We start from the raw sequence: 21,999 nt of genomic DNA, 5'->3' as shown, positions 1-21,999 counted from the left end.
TGTATTTGAGCAGTCCAGTTTCAAATATTTTTGAGATTTCTAATTTCAGTGCTTTGTTAGCAAGGACATGACAACTTGGAAAGTAAGTAGTTTCATTTTCTCTGTCGTTTTTGGGAGAGAGAAAGACAATTGACCAAAAGATTTACTAGACTGTCAGAAAAATATCTGCATTTCAAGCCTATGCCTAGCTTCTCTTAGGTCATCTGAATACCTAACTTTTCTATCTGAAAGTTTATTAGGTTTTTGGTTTGGTTTTTTTTCCAAAAATTGATTTATGTGTGTGTGTGTGTTATGGTTTTTTTTTAATACTTCCTGGCTATTTTAAAATGGAGGAGTACTCTTGGTCAGTAATCAATAAAGTGTAATTTAAGGTTCTTCTGATTTGTCAGCATATTTCCTTCTTGTAAGTTCTGAGTCATTAAACGGATAATAACTCACCAGATGAATTACAGCTTCTATTTTAAGTTAAATTGAGGGGAAAAAAAAAAGCTGAGAGTACTAGAGTAGAAATGTAACAATTATTGTTCAATGTATAACAGGGCGCTTTGAAGAGGAATTTATCAAAATGCGCATGGAGAGACTGCAAGCTTGGATGACGAGGATGTGTCGCCATCCCGTTGTCTCAGAAAGTGAAGTTTTCCAGCAGTTTCTCAATTTCCGAGATGAGAAGGTAGGAAATAAAGGTCACACGCAGACTAAGACTGAAGAATTGCTCCCCACCCTCACCATCCCCTTTGAACTGGGAGTTCAGCGTTGTAGCCTCCATGTGTCTGCCCCCCTGTGGGCAGTAGTGACGAGCCAAAATCTGCTGGGTTTATTAACTGAGCTGATTGATCAAAATGAGGCATAAAGTTGCTTGTGTGAAATGCTATATGCCATTCCAACAGGGATGTGCTCTTTAAAGTAGCTTTGTTGCTAGTCTCTTAAGGACCATTTGTGTCTTCCAGCAGAATAGGAACAATTATAACAACTCTTTAGGCTGTGCCCTGCTCTGTCTCTGTTGGATTTATTAATCACTGTGGTCCTCTGATACTGCCTTCATAACAGAAGCTACTTTGTAGCAGATCTAGGATGCATCTAATCCTGTATTATATTTAAAAACACACACAAGCACACCACCTCCTTACTCTCCCCAAAAAAAACAACCCACAATTTTCACTAGAATAAGTTGTGATAGCATTATGCTGCAGTCTTACCTGATATAACCAGACCTTTTTTTATTCCCCTGCTTCTCCCTCCCCCAGCATTTTCTTATGCTTTTTTAAAGAGGTTTTAATATCTTCACCTACAGTAAATAACATTTTCTTCATGACTGAGCTCCAGCTCTGTTACTGATTTTGGTATCTGTTGATGAGGAAATAAACAGGGAAACTCTGCTGCTTTCTCCTCAAAACAGTCTTACTTCTGAACTCGCATAGATTTTGCTGAAAAAGTAAATGAACCTTGAAGGATTTTAAGACCAGGGTGGATAAAGCCATGAGTAACTAAGGTCACGTATGATCATTTTTGACTAGGAGGTTAGACTACAAACGTGAGGTCACTTCCAACCGGAATTATTCTGTGATCCTGTAAGTAGAGGCTTAATAACATAATAACTAGCAATCTTAGTAAAGTGCTATTTGGATGGCCAGTGGAGAGTTGAATAATTGTGCTAGCTAGTCAGCAGTTCTTAGTATGTAACCTGTGAACTGATACAAACAGAATAGATGTAGCAATACGTGTGAAATTTCTAACTTTATCTGTTAACACTAAGAACTTATGATAAAAATTGCATAATAGTCTCATGATTTTCTTAAGTAACTTCTGATACCAGCGCTATTACATTTACACAGACAGCTTGAATATAATTGCTCTTACACTGTATTTCAGTAATATACAAGAAAGGTCTGATGACGCCAGAATCTAGAAAACAAAGTGCACAAGGAGGAGATGTGAAGGCTTTAAGAAATCTTGGCTCTGATGAAACTTCCATTTAAAGGGTTTTAATTTCTGGGTGGTCTATTGGATAACACTTCTCAACATTTCATTTACTGCTTAAGTACATGCATGAACAGTGGTGGACAAACTTTGATGGGTTTTTTGTTTGTTTGGGGGTTTTTTCCTCCTCAAGGAGTGGAAAACTGGAAAGCGGAAGGCAGAAAAAGATGAAACTGTGGGAGTCCTGATCTTTTCCACGATGGAACCAGAAGCTCCTGACTTGGACATGGTAGAAATGTAAGGTGGTTTCTTTTTGCATGGACTTTATGCATGTGGATATACCAAGCTAATATAAAACTAGAATAGTAAGCGTGCACATACATTCGTGGATTTGAAGAGGTATTTGTCAAGGCAGAGCTGAAAAATTGTTTGAGTGTGAGATTTTCATATCAATTCCTCCAAAACTTGGTGTAATTCCATGTGATGCCTCTTGACTTCAGTGGCTGAATACTGATCTTAAAACAATTTATGCAAAACTAGTAGACGAGAAAGTACTGGCAGGTCCTATGGAGTGTTGTTTTATATTGGTATGGAAGTATATTTTGATCTTTAATCCTTCAATTGTAAACACTTCCAAAGTGTGCTAGACTTACTAAGTAGCTTAGGATAACTGTAGGTAGACCATCAAGGAGAACAATGCTTCTGTAGAATACTTGTATATAATGCACATAGAGTATGATTCTAATATCTGGAATCCATGGAAAGCTATTAAAAATTTAAATTATCAAATCTCATTTTAATTGAGTTTACAACATTTTTGGAGTATTCATCTGGAAGTTTTTATGTATAGTTCTCTTGATGGTACACCTTTTGGCTTCATAGAGTGAAAGACTGGATTTACTCTGCAGCCTTTATTTCACTCCTTTAGGCTTAGTCATTTTTTTCTTATAAGGTATGTAGTATGCATGACATGCTTTCCTTGTTGCTGTAGAACATAGAAACTTGGATAATGGTTTGTGTCTGAAGCTGTGAATAAACTAGATTGAAAAGCTTGTAGTAGCAAAGCTGTAGCGTACCTACACCTGGAAATGTCCCAGCGTAGGCTTTATCCAAGTGATACAGTGCATATTAAGATGGATATAATAGCTGTTTGTAGCAGTTCTGTTCTAGTAAAAAAGATGGGCTTTTTTAGGTCACTTCCACTTCAAACATGAGAATTTCAAACTTGACTACTTTTTTAAAGTGATGTGTGTTATATATCCCAGTGGTATAAAAGCTGAAGGGGTGAACCAGACAGAGCATTTTGTACATAGGGTGCAGCAGAGAGTGAGACTGTCTTATATACAGAACCCTGGCAGGGAACAACCAGCATATGGTCTGCTAAAGAGTTTGTCCCCAAACAGGGTGAGGGGTAGGCAAGCAGCTTGCATGGAACACTCACCAGAGGGTACCGTCTCCCGGGCTGGGGCTGGCAGCCTGGGCTTGTTCTGGGGATCTATCTCCAAGCATTGCAGGAGTGGCTGTAACCCCTCAGACATCCCTGTCAGTGGCGTTCTAGTGCCTGGGAATGTCTCGGGGTGCTGGTAAAAGTCTGTATGAACACAGTTTTGAAAGCCATGTTAGTCCTGGAAGTGGGCAGACCAGCTTGTTGAATAGTTCTTTGGTTCTTCAGGGCTGCTGCACTGGCTCTTGGGAGTCACTTAGGTTGCCTTGCTGTGAGAGCTGTCTCACACAGGCTTTGGCTGAGAGCATTTGTAAGATCTGATGCAGTTTGAGTAATTCTCATTGAGAATTGGAAAATATGTGTCTGTTTTTCTTCTGTGGAGTTCACAAAGCATTGCTGTATATGCAGTGCTATGTTAATGGGAAGCTTTGATAGCTGCATGAAAACATGCTTAAAGAGGGGTAAAAATTCAGAATTCTCTTCTGAACATCGCTTTTTTTTTTTCCCCCTCTCTGTGACAGAACTGAACACACAGTATTGTCTATATTATATAAAGTTATGCATATGTATTTCCCTAGAGGAACTGCTATATTAATTTTTATTTGCCTATTTTAGACTCTTAACAACATATCTGGAACAATTATTTTCTTTGTATTTGTTCATTGTGCTATGAATTTTGCTACATCTGTTGCTCTAACATCTCGTTTCATATCAATGTGGGATCCTTCTATTTAAGTGGTCTAGGGATGCGTTTTCCTCAAATTAGTTTTTCCTGTTGTGTTGTTTTGTCTCACTAGGGAGGATATTTGGCTGGTAGCTTTTTTTTTGAGAGTAACTCTAGTAAGCGTGGTAGTCCAGTACCATGTATTTAACAGAACGGGGGGGAAATAGAATGAAAATTGCCTATATCTGAAGAAGGAAATTCTGACCTCGATGAATTGGCAGAGATTTCAAGGAATTAATTTATTTCTCTAATTATTTTTTTTTTTTTTTAAGACCTAGTGACACTACTAAACATTTCAGTATTGTGTTTAAAGCTGGCTTAACGCATCTGTTTAACTGCTTTTTGTTTTTGCTTTTTCCAAATGCCACAGAGAACAGAAATGTGATGCAGTGGGTAGGTTCACCAAAGCAATGGATGATGGAGTTAGAGAGCTGCTGACAGTGGGACAAGAGCACTGGAAGAGGTGTACAGGGCGTAAGTGTCTCTTCTGAACTAAGCAGTCGTTTCTGTGTTGCTTTTCTCTGTGATGGTGGTGTTTATAATTCAAGGCACCTTTTTAAAGCTAAAGGAAATCCTAAATTATCACGAGACTTGTGTGGCATTCTGGTTGCTTTCAGTGTCTGAGAATATAAATTGTGCAAGTTTTTTGTTTATGTTTTTGGTTGGGGTGGGTTTTTTTTCTCTCATAACAGAAATATCTGGTCCCTGCCCATAGCATTAAAAATATTCAATCATTCTAGTAATCCAGCTAAAGCCTTTGTTGGACATGTTCTCATATATTAGTCATTTATCTACATTTTAGTGACATGGGCAAAGTATACCTATCCAATGAAATCATGAATCATTGCATTTTATTAACCCCTTATTTAGGACTCTTGCATGCCAGGAGGAGTGATTTAAAAATGACATGAGTTAAAAAAAAAAAAAATAGAGAAAAGAAAAACCTACCTGATTCTAACTTAATCTTTAGCCCAATTCTTTTTCTCCTATCTTCTCTTCCTTCCCACAGATATTTAGGGTTGCAGAACTTCACACCAAGTCCCTATGACTCTGCCTGGGCTCTAATTTCCTAGTCCACAGCAGTGTTCAGTGTTTGTGGCCACCACAAGGCAGCTATTGAAAGGAAGCAGGTACTACAGCTGAGGATCATAATAAGAAACACTTCAGGGCAGGCTGTAGTGTCTGGCGACTAAAGACCTATCACATAAATCTCCTCAAAGCTCCTCCATTTTTTCTTTGGTGTTGTTTTTGGTTTTGTTTTTTGTTTTTTGGGGGTTTTTTTCCTCTCATTTTAACTCCTGTAAAAGAGAAAAAACACATTGTCCCCAGACTGGGGAGTACATGCACCTGAGTTATCTCTTTGCTGCTTTCTAATCTAACACTGCAGTTGAATATCTGCAGCTAACCAGAGGGAGTGGGAAGTATAGAAGCCCAGTCTCTTCTGGTAGTGATTACATTTGGACCTTAGCCTCTGCTGGATGTGAGCTTTAAATTATTTATGTTTCACTGCTTTGAATAAGAGGGTTTCCTTCTACATTTCACTGACCCTCCTGCTGGTCAAAAATAGTCTATCACGGGGCACAGCTTTAACACTGTACAGATCTCACTTCACTAGGAAATAGTACTGAGGGAGAAGTAATAAGGTCGCTCAGAAGAGACTAGAAAAATAGCATTGCTTTGCAGTTACAGAAGCAACGATCAAACCCACAGTAGTTTAGGACTTGCTGTGACTCGTGCTTACAGAAAAAAAGTCAGTATTCTGTTCACTGCTAAAATCTCCCTAAACTTACAACACTAGTGCTTTGGGTATAGAATGAATGACTCTTTTAATACTTAAAGCTATTAGTTAACATAAATGTAGTAAGTCACGTGATTGTGCTAAAAATTTTAACTTTTAACTTTCCAGACATTCATACTGAATAGAAAAAGTAGACTGGTCAATTGGGACATGCAAACCTGAAGATTTTCAGTAGTCTCTTAGGTTTTAAGTTCCCTTCAGCTCCTAGTCAGAAGTATTTTTGGCACTTTTTGAGCAATAGTTATGTGTGTTACATTCTATGATATTTAAAGTGACTGACAGTGGAAACATTTTAAATGCAAGGGATAAGAAACCAAATGTGCTTTGCTGAAGTTTCCGCTAGGAATTCAGTAACGAGTTAATGGCTGATAACAAAACTCTAGTACTCTGAATGGTATACTAGTTGTCAGAAATAACCTAGCTTCTGGGCAAAAGCTTGCTCAAAGATAATCAATAAAATTACATGGTTGGGGGGGATTGGTTTGGAAGTGTTGTTTTCTGTGGTGTGGTTTTTTGTTTGGTGGTGGCTTTTTTGGGGTGTTTTTTTTTTCTTCCTCTGGGAAGATCATATTGTGTGGGATTACACAACTAAAAAACTGCTGGTTACCTGGGCAGTGTACTCTCTGAATACAAATATTTGACAACAAAAAGCACATCTGCTTGTGGGTTTGTGTCTTTTCTGCTAGCATAGGTAGCTTATAAAGAATTGCTTTTGCTTTTCAGATTGCTGTTTAGGCCTCTGGGGTGATGATATTCAAAGTGGTAATGAACACATTCAAAAATCACAGCTCATTGACTTCATTGTGAGGAAGCAATTTATGCATACATTTTGAATAAATAGATTATAAAACACAATTTTATTATTCAGATGCTTGCATCAATTTTTATCCCTAGATAATTTTGGCTTCTAGTGCCTTTAAATAAAAAAATCCATGATTTGAGGAGAGTTTAGGTATTATAGGTCTGTATAATAATCTCCTTCCTTAAAATATTAATGAGATCTAGTCTACATATCACTGCAGCATTTCCCCACTGGAGGATAAATTCTGCTCATGAGGGGGAGAAAAACACCTCACTGTATGCATAGGAGGACTGAGCTATGAGTACAGTGAGATATTTTTTTCTTTTCCCTTTTTATAGCAGTCACACACTGTTTCCCTAACTCTTTGTGGCTTTCAAGAATCTGGATTGCAATTGCTTTATCCAGTTTTAGAACATCTGTAGCAGGGGAGGGGGTAAGAATGTGGTTGTAAATGCTTCACTAAAGGAAATGTAAAACTTTGTTGGTTTTTTTGACATCTGCTTCTGTCAAGTTTTGGAAATGCTACAGATTTAGTCTCACTTACCCTTGTGGGTTTTTTCTTCTGTTTCCCTCTCTTCTCCATCCTTTCCCACTTTTAGCACTACCCAAGGAATACCAGAAGATAGGAAAAGCATTGCAGAGCCTGGCACTGGTCTTCAGCACTAGTGGATACCAAGGTACATCTATAGCTTCATTTGGACTTTACTTAAGAAAAGATATTTTGATTACATCATTCTACATTTGTAAGAGATCTTAATGCTTTCCTTTCTGAACTTTAGATATCGAACATGATTCTGGAAAAAATATTTAAAACTTGCTTCCCTGTGTATATTACAGGGTTTTTTATATTTTAGTCTGCCATCTTGTTTTCTCTCACTGTATAATCATGTGGCGGGTTGTTGGTGGTGGAGGAGTTTAGCTTAATCTCATTAATATATAATCTGATCACTGGCCTGACTGACAGAACATGCTGTAGCTGTAGCATTCTTTGTGAGATCAAAGGAAACGGGAGAAAATGCGGCCTTGAAAATATCTGTCACAGAACTATCGTGTGACTTAATGAAAACAACAACTCCACATGAATGGAAAACTTATTACAAGATTCTTGTATACCATTATGTGGGCTCGAGGGTTGGCTACTGTAGCCTTTTCTTGTCCTTCACTTTTTCTTCTCCTCAAGAGCCCAAAAATAGAGCCTGTCAAGTTAGGTATGAAAGTTGTGGGAGGGAAAAGGAGGGCATCAATTGCTCACAGTTCTCCTAAGATGTAGTCTTTAGGTCAGACTTAAAATTCTGCTTTGATGTTCTGCTGATGTTTTCCAGGTAACTGGAAAATATTTATTTGTATCCCAGAGGCAGCTTATTGAGTCCATTTTCTCTGGGATTTTCTTATCAAATGTACTTTTTTCCTTAGACTTAACAGCAAAATTGCTCTGTTACAAAACCTTAAATATTACAGCATAGAGACTCTCTGAAATATTTCCATCTTAAGACTTTTAGTAGACCAGTACTTACTCTCTGACTACTCATCTGTCTCTTGCTTTGTACTCTTAAGGCTTTTTACCCCATATACCATGTGTTAAAATGCAACCACTTCTGAAACTCAGGTTCTCTGCTGCTGGAAACACTGGAGATATTCTCATCTTTGTCCTGTACTTCAACAGGACAACTGCTTAGTTAGAATTGGAGCATATCATATGCCTGAAAAGTTACTTTTGGATGTGAGAACCAAGTAGGGGATTTGCATAGTTATGTGTTCTTAGCAGGGGTTGAAAAACCAGAAATCCTTGCTTCATACAACCTGTTGCAAGAATTCTTGAGAAAAGATTGAAAATTGCTTGAACTATAACACACGTTCTTTTGCCAGGGTAAAGGGAAGCAGTATGGCTTAAAGCTAGGATGCAAAATTGCAGATCAGCCTTACAAATGAAAGCTTCAGTTTGATTTCCAGCATCTTCAAATGGTATGAAAAAATAGATCCCGTGATGTTTGGGAACTGGGCAAGGCTGTTTCTCTTCTGTTGTTGGCCCAGATGTACCTGGTTGTACCCTGGTATCTTGCTGAGGAAAATGCTCTGATGCCTTTGTCCTGATTCCATATGTTTTGCTTGTTTGAACAACTGGTACACCAGTGGTTTTTTCTTTTTTTTTTTCTTTTTCATGATTAATAATATATGGGATTATTTGCTTTTTAATTTGAGTTCCCAGGAAAAGAGAATAAGTGCAGTGCATGTGTTACTTTAAATTACTTGATCACTGCTGCCCTCAGTCTGTTCTGCCTGCTGTTCATGTACAATTTAATTTGCTGGCTGCCTCAGGTACAGGTCTGTGGATTAAGCAGACTCTATGCAAGAGATGTAAGCACCTGGAATTAAACTGATAGGGTGCAGCTTTCCCGATCCCAATATTTAAAAGAAGTATGAAGCAGTACGAGCTAGGCTGAGTGTGGGTTATGATTTTTCTAGACTATGAGTGAAGAGGAACAGGACCTTCAGCCATACTTAAAGGCACTCGATTCAGTGTCTGTTGGGAGCTGAATCTCTTCATCTTTTTTTAACGAGTTCTGGAAGTTTAAGCATATAGGCCACTGAAGATTGCAACAACTGATTTGATGACATGAATATTTGCAGCTTCTGGTAGCTGATTTCTGACATACTAAATACGTTGTTAGATGGTTCATTTGAACAGTTTGGATGGGATGTATCTACTGTCTTTACCTCTTTCAAGTGCTGCCTGCTTGCTCTGCAAAGCATTGTGTGGTGAATTACTACTGCCTTCTCTTCTGATTTCCAGCCTAAAATGTTTAAGATGGCACCAGGCAAGATGCACTTGTTAATTTGACTCACTCAATCTCTTTTTCTTATGCTGCAGAGTGAGCCTTATCAGTTAGTTTCCAGCCACAGTGCATATTAAGAGTCTGCCCCCAATATTTGCAGAGACAAGGGTATCTTTAAAACTATTAAGGACACATTGAGAGATTCTCATTTAACTTGGCCATGGGCCTATGTACTGTCAAATCAGTTTGAAGAACATGTAGTTTGGAAGTATGATCCTGGTCCAAAAACGCATATTGGGCAGTTCCAGCATACGCCTGGAAGTGTCTTGCAGCCTGGCACTATGTTACCAATCTTATTGCATCATATGACGCTTTTGGGTACACAACCTTAAATAGCATGGCTTCTCTTTTGCGGCGCCAAATCTGGGCGAGTCTTGTTCCTATATTAAGAAAACATGAATAGTCTGTGGTATGCCATTCAACGATAGTAAGATCTCCTAATCCTACATCACCCCTCAGGAATCTTGTTAGGCAGTTACATGGCAAGTTTCACTATTCTGCCAGCTAGCAACAAGCATATCTTGCCTTTCAAGCTGCTTGTGTGCTGAACATTATCAGTCTGAGGTGTACTTGTTAAATAGTTTCCTAGTACATCAGATCTTTTTCCTACTCCTGGATTCTGTTAAAACGTGCTTTGAAAGAAAAGAAAACAAATCCAAAGCACTTCTTGACAAAAAAAATTCTGCTGTACCGGTCAAGCCTTACAGACTGTTAGTTGCCTCAATGTGCCTGGTGTATTCCCTCAGAGGTGATAATCACTGGCATTTACTAAGCAGTTGAACTGCCAAGAGATGCATCTCCAGAAGACTCCTCATAGTTTTACATCTTATACATAATGCACACTGCCCTAAATTTGTTATAAATGTCACCAGCACATGGGGCTTTCTGCTTTTCCATTGATTAAAGAACCCCTGACGTCCTGGTATATCCTTGCACTGGGACCCAGCTCAGCTTTCATGGCTTGAGTTATGAAGCCCATTTGCAGCTTCACATTGGTTCAGAAGCTGAGAATGCTAGAAACTCAGCGCTGTCCAAGTAACAAAACTCTGACCAAAACCTGTGCTGACAACAGTGATTGGGAGCAATCTGCTGCTGGAATTCTCTGGCAAGGTGGCCTGGTGTAGGGAGTGACTGACTGAGCATGGCATGACACTGCTGATAACATGTATTAGAACTTGGAGGATAACATGTATTAGAACTCTCAGCAGGTGAGAGATGAAATCTGACTCTAAGGCTGCCCTGGCACTACCTGGAAAAGAGCTTGTAGAACAAAAGGATTCAGAATGAAGAGAAGCTGATATTCTTTTACCATTTTACCACTTGTGTTCCTGTCTGTTGCTGGGATCTACTGCCTGGAACAACTTTTAAGTATGCAATCCCTTAGCCCCATTTTTGGAGGAGTGTGAATGCCTCTGCTGGTAGTAGTAACTCTTAATGCACCCTGTGTCTTCTACAAGCTGGAATTGTTCCCTGCTGCTCCCAAATGAAAGAGGATCAGTGCTGGGAGGGTTTGTCCAGATTCTTTGAAGCTCCGATCTGTGAAGATCCCTTGAGTGAGCTTTGCATACAAGGGGAGGATTCTCTTTCTGCTCAAATACAATACTCTTCCTCCTTCTTTCTGCTCAGATAGGAAAGTCATAATCTTTTATAACATTATGAAATGAACAGCAACATCTAGACCAACCTGGCTTCTGACTCTTAATTAAAGCCATGCGATGTTTTGTTCCAAAATACAGGAGTCAGTTATCTAAGCAGCAGTTACTTCAAAGTTACTCAAGGTTACTTCTGAGCAGATGTGAGGAATTCTGAAATAATGAAATTGAACTCCCTGTAATTTTTTTATTGCTTTACAACAGTGTGAGGATATCTTCAGAGTTACATACCTTTTGGATCTCACAACGGCATTTCATGTTGGTTTTATTTTATCCACACAGGCTCAAAAGAAGAAAAATACCTGGGGTTTTTTTAGTAGTGTTTTTGTTGCTGGACTTACTGGTTCTTAGGATCAGTAGCTTTCCCTCGAAGCTTTTGCCTTTATGAAACCAGTCTAATCGAAAGTAAGATTTGATTAATAGAACTGAAGCAACATTCAATCATTACCTTTTCTTTCCTTTAGGACATTCTAAAGTGAAGGAACCCTGCCTAATAAATCTCTAACATATATTTGTATGTTGTAGTAAAGGAAGATACTTTAATGTTCAATTTAATCATTAATGAAATCAATGTTGGTTGATTTTGAATTAGGACACTGATCAATGTCTATAGAATGAATACAAAGTGTTCATAAGAGACTAACTGTGGCTTAATCTTGAGATGTGTCTGAAAGGATGAGAAAAATCTTTCTTTTTTCTTAAACTGAAATTCAGCATCTGCAAATTATACTTTCCCCTTTCTCTACCTGAATTTGCTTTCCGTACTGTTGACTTCCTGCCTTGGACAAGCTAACAAGGATGGAAAAAACCTGTGGTGTTTTGGGAAGGTGAAGTGGCATGAAAAAAAAGCAAGGATGTAAGGCTTGTTTCCATCTTTGTCCCACATAGCCATGTCCTGCCAGTAATACAGAGCGCTTGTGGTGGTGTCTAGCTTAGGCTTTGTGGTGATGTCTGTATTTTCAAGTGTAGTTTGTGGGGCCTTTGGATCTATTTCATATGAGGATCAAAGTTAGAAACTCACTCTCAAAACCAGCAATTCTTACAGAGCTTGGAAATATTATCCAAGAGTTCCCTAAAGGGTCAGAAATCTTGTTGGCCAGGAAGAATGTTAGTTGGGCCTCCTGCTTTTCTGACCTCCTATCAATTACAGTCTAGGACTATTGGTGAGCTTTGGGCTAGCATCAGTGCTCCATAGGGCATCATAGAAAATTTATGCTTATCAGGTATAAAAATAATTTATTAAAAATCAGAACAGCAGCTGTCTCTTCAGCCTTGTTAGTCTATCTTCTGGTGTGATCCTCCTCGTTCTCCTTTCTTTCCCATTCTCGTAGGCTTCCTGTTGTCCTGTGTGGAGGAATACCTGTGTATTTAAGCTACATATAATTATGAAATGTGGAAGTGAATAGTGGTAGTACTGTGGTGGAACAGTGTTTATGTAGTCCCTTTAGTATTTGTTTTCTACGAGATCTTCACAGTTTTCCTTTAATATTTTTCTAACTTCTTTATTCCTGCTGGCTATAAAATGCTGACTAGGCATTTATTCATGTAGACTAAGCTATTTTAGACACTTGCCTTGAAGCAAGGCAAGTTTCTTACTGCAATTCACTTGCTGTAATTTGAACACTGATGTTCACTTTTAGGAGAATCTGATCTCAATGGAGCAATTACAGAAGCAGGGAAAACCTATGAGGAAATCGCCACTCTTGTAGCAGATCAGGTGGGAGTATTATGAATGCATTGGTGTAGTGTGTACAAACTTATCACCTATCTGGATCACTTCTGACTCCTTTTTTCTGTTAAAACATAACTGCTAGTGTTGCATACCACTTAAATGAAATTACTATTAATACTTCTAAATGCGCTTTCATCTTTACTGTGTGTCAACTTAGGATGTGGTGGGAGGGTGTTTCTTGGTGTCAGTATTCAAGTCATAAATTGATGTTTTGTGTATTAAACTTAGTTTCCAAAATGCAGATCTTCTTAAAACAGTTTTCCAAGTCGGCAACTGAGGGCATTCACCTGTCCCATGTGAATATTTGTACATGTAATAAGACCGTACTGGTAACTCCTCTTCAGTGAAAATTCAAGGCAAAACCCTTCATGTCGTAAGCTAGTGTTGAGTAAAACAAAGAACAGAGGCATCTGCTAACTGGTGCTCGGTGTTTTACTCCAAAAAGCTTATATTTTCAGAAGGACTCCTTTAAATGTGGAAAAACTTGCAACATACAAGAAGTATTAATTAAGTAATCTTAGTATGGGGTGGTTTTTTCCTCTTCTTTCGTTCCTTTTTTTTGTTGCCCTCACCCTCTTTTGGCATCATAGTTTCTTTTCTCTGATGTTAATACACCACAGATACTTTTACTAATGCTTATGCTTTTTTAATTAGCCGAAGAAAGATCTTCACTTTTTGATGGAAACAAATCATGAATATAAAGGATTTCTTGGTTGCTTTCCTGACATCATAGGAGCTCATAAGGTATGTGAGGAGCCTTTCCTTTTAAGGGTTGGGTGGTAGAAGGATCTACAGCAACAAAAGCAGTGGTGTGGTACGCTGCATTTATGCAGCAGCCTGGCCCTGCTTCCAGAAACTCTGAAAGCTTCTGTGAAACTGGTGTGTTGATGTTTAAAATAAAAAAGTACTTGAGGGAAGGGAAGCTAGAACTTCAGATTTGACAGTACCCTGACTTTCTGCTGTAGTAGAGCACTAGAAACTTCATTATTTTCTTCAGGTTAACTTCATGTTCCAATGTAACAAATACCAGTAGTTTAAATTTGTAGTATTTGAGTCTTCCATAGTAGCTGATACTAAGCTATCCCAGTATTGTAGGGAAAACTTGTGTACACTTACGTGGCTAGCTTACTGATTCATGATAAATAATCATGCGCTGACTAGAAGTTTCTTTTTAATATTGAAAAACAGAGAATAGAGCTAACTCTTCTGAGAGGGGAGGGGCAAAAAAATACACACCAAGAAAACTCAAAATCAACCCCAAAATAAAATATCACCAGCAACAAAAACCAACCCCTTTGTTCTCTGTAATAGGAAAGTCATCAAATAATAAACCAGTGAACTTAGCCATTGAGTCTAGTTTGGGATAGTCTGGCCTTTTTTTGGTCCTAGAGGTTTCCATCTGTTCAGGTGCCTACTGTAACATATTTCAGGAAACTAAAAATTTTGAACTATAAAACAAGTACACAAGTATCTATTTATTTTACCCCTTGAAGTGCTAAATGTATAAAGCAAGGCCATATTTATGAGAGCAACAAAGATGAAAGCATATCAGTTTTGTGTAGTCTTTCTTAGGGCACTTACGATGTCCTTGGGGACAAATACCTGAAAAGGAGAAGAAATGTTTTTAAAACTTGAAACATAAGCCTACTCCCAAGAGGTGTGTAAATCAATTGTCTTGAATGTTTGGCATAAATACATTGTGAAGGGGGAGGCATTTCTTTTTATGCTTGTTGTTTATATGCTTGTGACACAAGGATTTTCCTGAATCAAAAGTTATACATTGCATTGAGTTGTCTCTTGGAACATAGTTTGTTGTCACATCTTGTATAATGTGCAAATAAGGTTCTACAGGCATTTGAGGCTTTTGGATGTCTGTCGTGCTGGTCAGCTGTATTTCAAAACTTGGTCCTTTTGTCCTTTCTGTGAATATCCATGTCATTTACCAAGCTCAATTTCCTAGTGACTGTGTTCTTGCCTGTGTTTGAAGTCACTGTTTGCAAGCTGCTGGGACTCTTGAAATCAGTAGAGTGAAATAACAAACTCCAGGTGAAAACATGAGAAGGCAGAAACCATCATTGTATGTGTATAGTGTGCAAGCTCAAAATGTGGCCAAAGGCATTTTAGATGACTATAAAGACGTTTAAGCTGACTACTCTTAATCTTTCTGCATTTGATTTTTACAGGGAGCAATAGAAAGAGTGAAAGAATGTGATAAATTAGTTGCAACTAGTAAAATAACGCCACAAGACAAACAGAACATGGTGAAACGTGTGAGCACCATGGCTTATGCACTACAAGGTAAACCAAATTTTGGACTAAATGGTAATGTTGTAGACCTCTGAAATAAGTAACAAACTTTGAAAGAGAATCTTTATTCTGCCAGGTGTGATAAGAGCAAGGCTTAGCTTGTTTTGGTTTTTTGGGGTTGTTCTTTTGTTTGTTGCTTGTTTTGTTTGGTTTTGTTGGGGGTTTTTTTTGGGGAGGTGTGGGGGGTGTTTTGTTTTAGGTTTTTTAATTTTTTTTTTATGTGATCTGCTTAGATTTTCCTAAAACTGCAGTTATTTGTGTATTGTTTTCTTTCAAATCTCATATTGATATTGCAGAAAATACGTGTTTTGGAAACGCAATTTAAAAAAAACCAACCAAACCCACAAAAAAAAAATCCCACCCCAAAACAACAAAACAAACCCACAATGCAAATAATCACCCCCGGCTGATTCTTTCATTCTTGAAGTGATAATGTCTCAAAGAAAAAGCATGGGCCCTGATGCAGGAAGCAGTTCATCGTGTGCAGAAGTGTGTTTTTGACTCATGGTTTAGTCAGACATGATCCTGTTGAGATTCATGCTGTACATAAGATCTTATTTCCTGCATGTTCTTTGGATGCAGTTTTTCCTCTTTAGGTTAGAGATGTTGTAAATATGAGATCTCGCACACCGCACTTAAAAATTGGGGAAGTGAGGAGTCATGGCTCAGTCCTGCAGGATATCAAGTCCTCAGGTGCATCCTGTTACTGACTTCAGTGGGACGACTCATTGCTGAGGGAGTTGCATCTTTTTTAGCTGACTTAAAGGCAAGAGTACTCAGTGTTTTACAGGGCAAAGTCAGAGCAGCACACAAAAATGGTTTCAGAAACAAACAAGAAAACTCCCCGGCCCTTTCTTTTTGGTCACAATGGTGCAAGAGGACTGTGCTGTGTAAGTGGTAATCACAGAAGAGACCTCTATGATAACTCTTACAATCTAGAATATTTCTTCTCCCGCTGCTGGTATCTCAAAATATATATAATTTTTTATTTCGGCCATAACTACAATCTGACAAGAGATGCAGGAAGTGGTGAAAGGTGTTATAGATTCAGTAATGCTGTTTCTCAGTTTTCTACTGAAACAGCCTCAGTCAAGAATGAGTCAAACGCTACTGGCTGTATCTCTTTTGGAGCTAAATATTTACAGATGTGGCTTACAGCTTGACATCTATACCCTTGGAAATCTGAATGTCCAGCCAAAATCTGTTGGAAACACTTCAGGAAAGAGCAGTTACCTCAGTAGGATAAAGTCCTCCTTGTATTTTACATCAAATCTTTGTACACCTGAGTATTGCAACAAGAACCTGGCTTTATCCAGGAAACATCCGTATTTTATCAGTGAGTAATACACACCCTACCAATTTTACAAGCATTTCCATCGTAACCTGAGTGCTGCAGGCAAAACAGGTTGTCGGAAGCATGAGAACAGTAACTATGGTGACAGGGCTGGACATTGAGCTTGGTGCAGAGTAACTAACCTGAACTGAGTGAAACTGTTCCTAATTACAAATGCTTCTCTTAAATAATTTGCCTTCTGGTTCTACTTGCAGCTGAGATGAATCACTTCCACAGTAACCGGATTTATGACTACAACAGCGTCATTCGTCTGTATCTGGAGCAGCAGGCACAGTTCTATGAAACGGTAAGGGGTAGTATTTCAGTGCCATTTTCCTGGCATGTACCATGCTGCCACTTTTATAAGAAATACAGTACTTCCTCATCTTTTTATATGAGCCTCTGTCAGAGGGCAGATATTTCAAGAATTGTACATGTAAAAAAATAAAAACAAAAAATGAGTTGAAATAGTATTTTCCTATAGATACTATCCTATGTACGTGATTGTCATATTAGACTGAAAAACCAGTGGAGAGAAACATTATTGTTGACAGCTTGATTTTTACTTTTATTTTTTCAATGCTAGAACTACGTATGCAGTAAGACCTGCTGCACTGAGTACATCAAGAAACCATTTGAATGAAACTTCCCTCCCATAGGAATGGGGGATGAAGGGAAGCTTATGCAAGTTAAAGCCTGATGTATACAAGTTGGGGTAGACAGGACTGGAGTGCTTTAAGCAACTTAACGTGTTAACACTGATCACGTAACCTACAACCTTGGTTCTATTTAAATTTGTTCTTATGCATGTGTTCCTTTTTTTAAAAGAAAAACAAGAACAAATTTTCTAATGTGATACACTGGTAAAACATGTGAGTTTGAGTGTGCTGGAGCCTGGCTTCCATCACTTAAAGGAGTAATATAACCAACTGGTTGCCCCTCACAGCAGTAAAAGGTGCCAGTGGGGCTTCAGAGGTATCTTTAGTGGATGAGAAATTCAGGTCCCCCATCGTGTCACCTTGCTCAGTTTCTCTGACACATCTGGTGGGGTTAGGCATGGGTTTCCCCTTACCTTCTTTCAGTCTTTTGTCCAGTCCATCCCAATTCTGGTTGCAGCCTCACCCGTCTCCTTGTACCAGTCCTCTCTCCCCCAGTAGAGGGACAAAGTCCATGTTCACACGTGTGATGTTGCTGGCTACCATGAGAACACAGGAACTCTGTTCTGATGTGTAGCCTTGTTTCAGTAGGGAAATTGATTTCATGAAAAATACGGCTTTGTGCCTGTAGTCCTCCTGCATAGTGCAGTGCTAGATAACCTGATAGGCAAGAGGACAGCCTAGCCTGCAATACCTTCTCCAACACAACTTGAGTGGTGAGAGCACAAAATGAACAAGGCAGAAAGTGTATACATGAGAAGAAAAGCCTTTATAATGGAATGCTTTGAGAGTCCATTCTATAATATACAGAATCTGCAGTAAAAACTGCAGTTTTCAAGAAAATGAGGGAACAATTAATTTCTTAACCTGTAAGTGTATTTGTGCATAAAGTGACTGCGTATTTAATATGTTCTGTTTCTTTGTTTCAGATTGCACAGAAGCTGAGGCAGGCACTCAGCCGCTTTCCTATGATGTAGAGAATAAGGAATAGTCAACAATAAAGAACAACTCCGAAGTGCTTTTCTGATTCTGTGGCAATGCTAATAAAAGCTTGTTAGCCTTTGCCAGCCAAAACCCACCAAAAAACCCCAACAGCAACAATCAGTTGTAGAAAAAAAAAGAATTCTTTAAAATTTGACTTTATCAGCTGAAATCATAAGGTTCTCTTATCTTGAATGGTCTCCCATTTGTATCATTATTTAAGTAAAGCCAGCCAGATAATGCTGTCAGTTATGGGGCTCTAAATTATTGAGCTGGTATGTTGCCATGGACTTCATGCAGACTTGCATCTATCAGGTGTTCTTCCAAAAACTCTTAATCAACATCAGATCTACAAATTTATATCTTTTAAGTGGGAAAGCAGATAAGCTTGAGAGGATTAATACTCATTATATGCAATCCAGCTCTCTAGTGATTCAGTAGCCAGGAGGAATTATATTTGTGTATGTTTCTGGTACATGTTCATGATAATCTCCTGAATGAACACTTTGTTCTAGGTTTTGCTTCCCATACGCAGCCATGGCATACTGCTCCCATTATGACTTCTGGTAAATATCACTCATTCTTCCTTTTCTCTTTTTTCCTTCTAACTAAATCTTGTACTTGTGGCACAACACCTCAGAGCTTATGTCAGGCTCTTTCTTTCTTGCTATGCACTGTGTAAGAAGACAAAGTACAAACAGGGAATGAGCCATTCAGGAAGGCGTGAAAACAGTTTTCCATACCAGCACTTTGACACTCCCCAATGTTATGCCATAAGGCACTGGTGTTCCTCAGTGCTGTACAGGGGCAGCTTCCCTTTTACCCCTCAGAGTTTGAAGCCCTTCGGCAGAGGGGACACTGCTACATCTAACCCGAACTAGTAGACGTCCCCAAATTCCAACTAAGCTCAGGTCTTCATGTAGTAGTATTGTATGCTATTGGCTTGGGTTAACTTTTTGTTACCTTCTAATGCAAACTAAAAGGTGACAAAAGTACCGAATAACATCATTAGTTATCACACAAACTCTGTGCTTTGATCATCATCTCTTATCAAGTGGGCCAGTGACCTCTTTCATATGACTGAAATGCCATTTGAGGCCTAGGCTTTTCAAAGCAAAAAGCCACCACCAACCCTGTTCACAGTGGGCACCAACTGCAGTAATTCATTTCATGCCGTAAGCAAGCACAAAAGCCAAAATGCAGGATTTGCTAAAATGTGCCTGGAAAACGAACATTTCAGCAAAAGGAAAAAACCAAACCAAGGCATTTTACCAATAAGCCATTCTAAGGGACGGGTGCAGTCTGCTGGTTGAATAGTTGCCTTATTCTGTTTTGCGTTGGTGTTACTTTTGTGTGCTAGAAGGAAAATCTGGGCCTGCCTGAATAACCTGAAACCAAACCAAACCAGACTAAGCCTAAGTCTAGATGCTTTTCAGTGTCTCGGGTTTTGTTCACATTTTATAAACCTTGTCTTTTTCTCCTCCCAGTTTTAGTTGTTCGCTTCCAAAATTCCATAGCTTTAGTGTTGTTTGATACAGCCATTTAAATATGTACAAATTGTAAAGAATGTGTATAAATGTTCTACACCAAATGTAAGATCTGCTTGCATGTAGAAGCAGCTTCTATAATAAATTGTTACAATATGTACAGTAAATTCTGAAATCACCTTTTCAAGCCAGCATTTTTTTAGCATTTGTATATTCACTTTTTGGTAATGAAATCTCTTTGTAACAGTCTCTTGATTTGGGAGGGGGAAAGGGAGGTGGGGGTCTTTTTACCAATCTTTAAATAGCTCTGTATGCACTAAAGTTGAAGGCTCTTTACCTTGAAGGGGTTGTTCTGGAATCTAAGTGTAAGCTGTGCATTCCCAGTGCAGGAAAGCTATGTCAGTAGCAACTGTGTCAGAGATGCAGCATTTTGGCACGAAAGAGAAACTGTTAAAAAGACTTCTAGTAAAATGAAGTTAAAACTGGTAAATAAATATTTATGTATATCCACCAGACTTTTTTTTTTTGTCTTGGTTTGAAATCGTCACGTTGCTTTCTAACAGGGTGGTGCAGCATGAGACAAATCCTCCTTATAGCTTTTCATCAGCTTACACACACTGGCCAGCTGAGGAAGGAGAAAGCATCCATGTGTCTTCCATGAAGCGGGCATCCCAATTGAAGGGTATAATAGTGCTAGTGACTGCAGACCGGCAAAGGCTACGCATATGTTGCAAGCTTTCATTATTCAGGTCAGTCTAGCTCATGGCCGATAGAACCCTCCTGACTGCAAATAAGTAGTAGAGCACAGTGCTACTGTGTATTCCTGGCTTTGCGTCGGCATGGTGTTGACCCAGAATAGGAATTCGATTGTCTTTTGGTATTTGTTTTTTAAATTGGACATCAATAGTGGCATAGTTAGGTTGAGTGAGTTGGGAGCAACAGAAAACCTTCACACTGAAGGTGCAGTCGTAAAACAAGAATAACAAGTTGGAGTAAGACTTGAGCAGCGCCCTCCTGAATTCTGTTTGTCATAGCTGAGTAATTGATCTCTGGAGCATCAAAAAGCCTTAATACTGTTTCCTGGCTTATGCTTTTCTTCGAGGGTGAGCCAAACATGGGCATTATTCCAGTGACTTTGTAAAAGTCATCAAGCGCCCTAGCTGTTGGGTTTAACTTTGTATTTTGATTGTTTATTCTGTTACTGTTTTTCAACACTAAAAATGTAGCTATAGAAAGGGCAATGCTACCTGTATTTCTTGTCTGCAGTTAATTCCACATGGGATTAGACTGCAGCAGCAGGCAGTGGTGTTTTTGCAATGTATGGTATGTTTTTGGAAGAGTACTGTCTACTGCAATTAGAGTATTCTTTAATGCTGTAATGAGGCTATAGCTTTGCCCGAGAACTGACATTTTTACCTTACTGAGCAATTTCTGTTTTCTATGACAAAGCACTTGAGAAAGTATTACCATAACATACTTATTCTGTAAATTCTGATTAAATAATATAAATCAATTTTACTGCTGCCAAAATTATTCTTGCTTAGTGCAGCAGAATAATTCAGACTAACAGCCCATAAAGAAAGAGATGCATGTGCTGTGCTGTGGTTTAATTTGAGGTACTCAAGCCACTCTGCCAGTCTGGATTGGCCAGTGTGCTCCCCAGCCTCGTGGCCTGCAGCTGCCTGCAGCAGGCAAAGTGCTCGCTAGGCACGCATCCTGTTCAGCTGCTCCTGCCTTTCGTGGGGCTTCACACTGAGACGCGTGAGCGTGCACCAGAGGAAGGCAAGCTGGGGGGAGGTCTTCAGTCACTTGGTTTTTCTCCCTGTACATACTTTCAATATTTTTCTATAACTCTTTTGATAAAAGTGACACTGATAACTGATATAATAACAAACAAGTGCAAAACAGGAAAGGTAACCACTTGTGCAGAAAAAAACCCTTTTCTGTCTAAAGAATCCCCAGCAAAAACAACCTCATAGAACTAGAAACATATACACTGGCTGGAGACCAATCCACCCATCCTGTAGTTTCCCACCCATCCATCAGTTATACCCTTACTATTTTAAAGGACACTTGAGTCACAAATACATGTTTTCTTGGAATCTTGGAGATTCCACAATGTGCCAGCATGGTACTTCACAGTAAATCAGCATGTTATTGCTTGAAAAGCTTTCCTTTGCATGCATCATCACTTCTGTAGGTTTTGTACACATGAAATACTACATCTGAGCTTGAGTTTTCATGAACTAGAACAGTTAACCAACATATCTAATAATGTTTACATACTAGAAGTTTTTCTTCATGTTAAACTGTATTGCCTTTCTTCTCTGGG

The 21,999-nt window shown here is 38.8% G+C and overlaps 1 protein-coding gene across 4 annotated transcripts in view; it reads left to right on the top strand.

The window, feature by feature from the left end:
* The window catches only part of SNX9 (sorting nexin 9), a 97,294-nt gene extending 77,117 nt beyond the window's left edge, over window positions 1-20,177 (top strand). For all 4 annotated transcript variants that reach the window (XM_030498869.1, XM_030498870.1, XM_030498868.1 and 1 more), the window contains exons 10-18: window positions 540-670; window positions 2,111-2,214; window positions 4,456-4,559; window positions 7,285-7,362; window positions 12,812-12,888; window positions 13,558-13,647; window positions 15,087-15,201; window positions 16,759-16,850; window positions 18,129-20,177. In XM_030498869.1, coding sequence (XP_030354729.1) covers window positions 540-670; window positions 2,111-2,214; window positions 4,456-4,559; window positions 7,285-7,362; window positions 12,812-12,888; window positions 13,558-13,647; window positions 15,087-15,201; window positions 16,759-16,850; window positions 18,129-18,176 — 839 coding nt within the window. In that variant the 3' untranslated portion in view covers window positions 18,177-20,177. The remainder of the gene's footprint in view (window positions 1-539; window positions 671-2,110; window positions 2,215-4,455; window positions 4,560-7,284; window positions 7,363-12,811; window positions 12,889-13,557; window positions 13,648-15,086; window positions 15,202-16,758; window positions 16,851-18,128) is intronic.
* The last annotated feature ends 1,822 nt before the right edge of the window (window positions 20,178-21,999 follow it).

This window comes from Strigops habroptila, chromosome 10 (assembly GCF_004027225.2).
Source record: "Strigops habroptila isolate Jane chromosome 10, bStrHab1.2.pri, whole genome shotgun sequence".
Classification (NCBI taxonomy): domain Eukaryota; kingdom Metazoa; phylum Chordata; class Aves; order Psittaciformes; family Psittacidae; genus Strigops; species Strigops habroptila.
The sequence above is the reverse complement of the archived record's forward strand: the minus strand, read 5'-3'. Positions and strand labels throughout refer to the sequence as shown.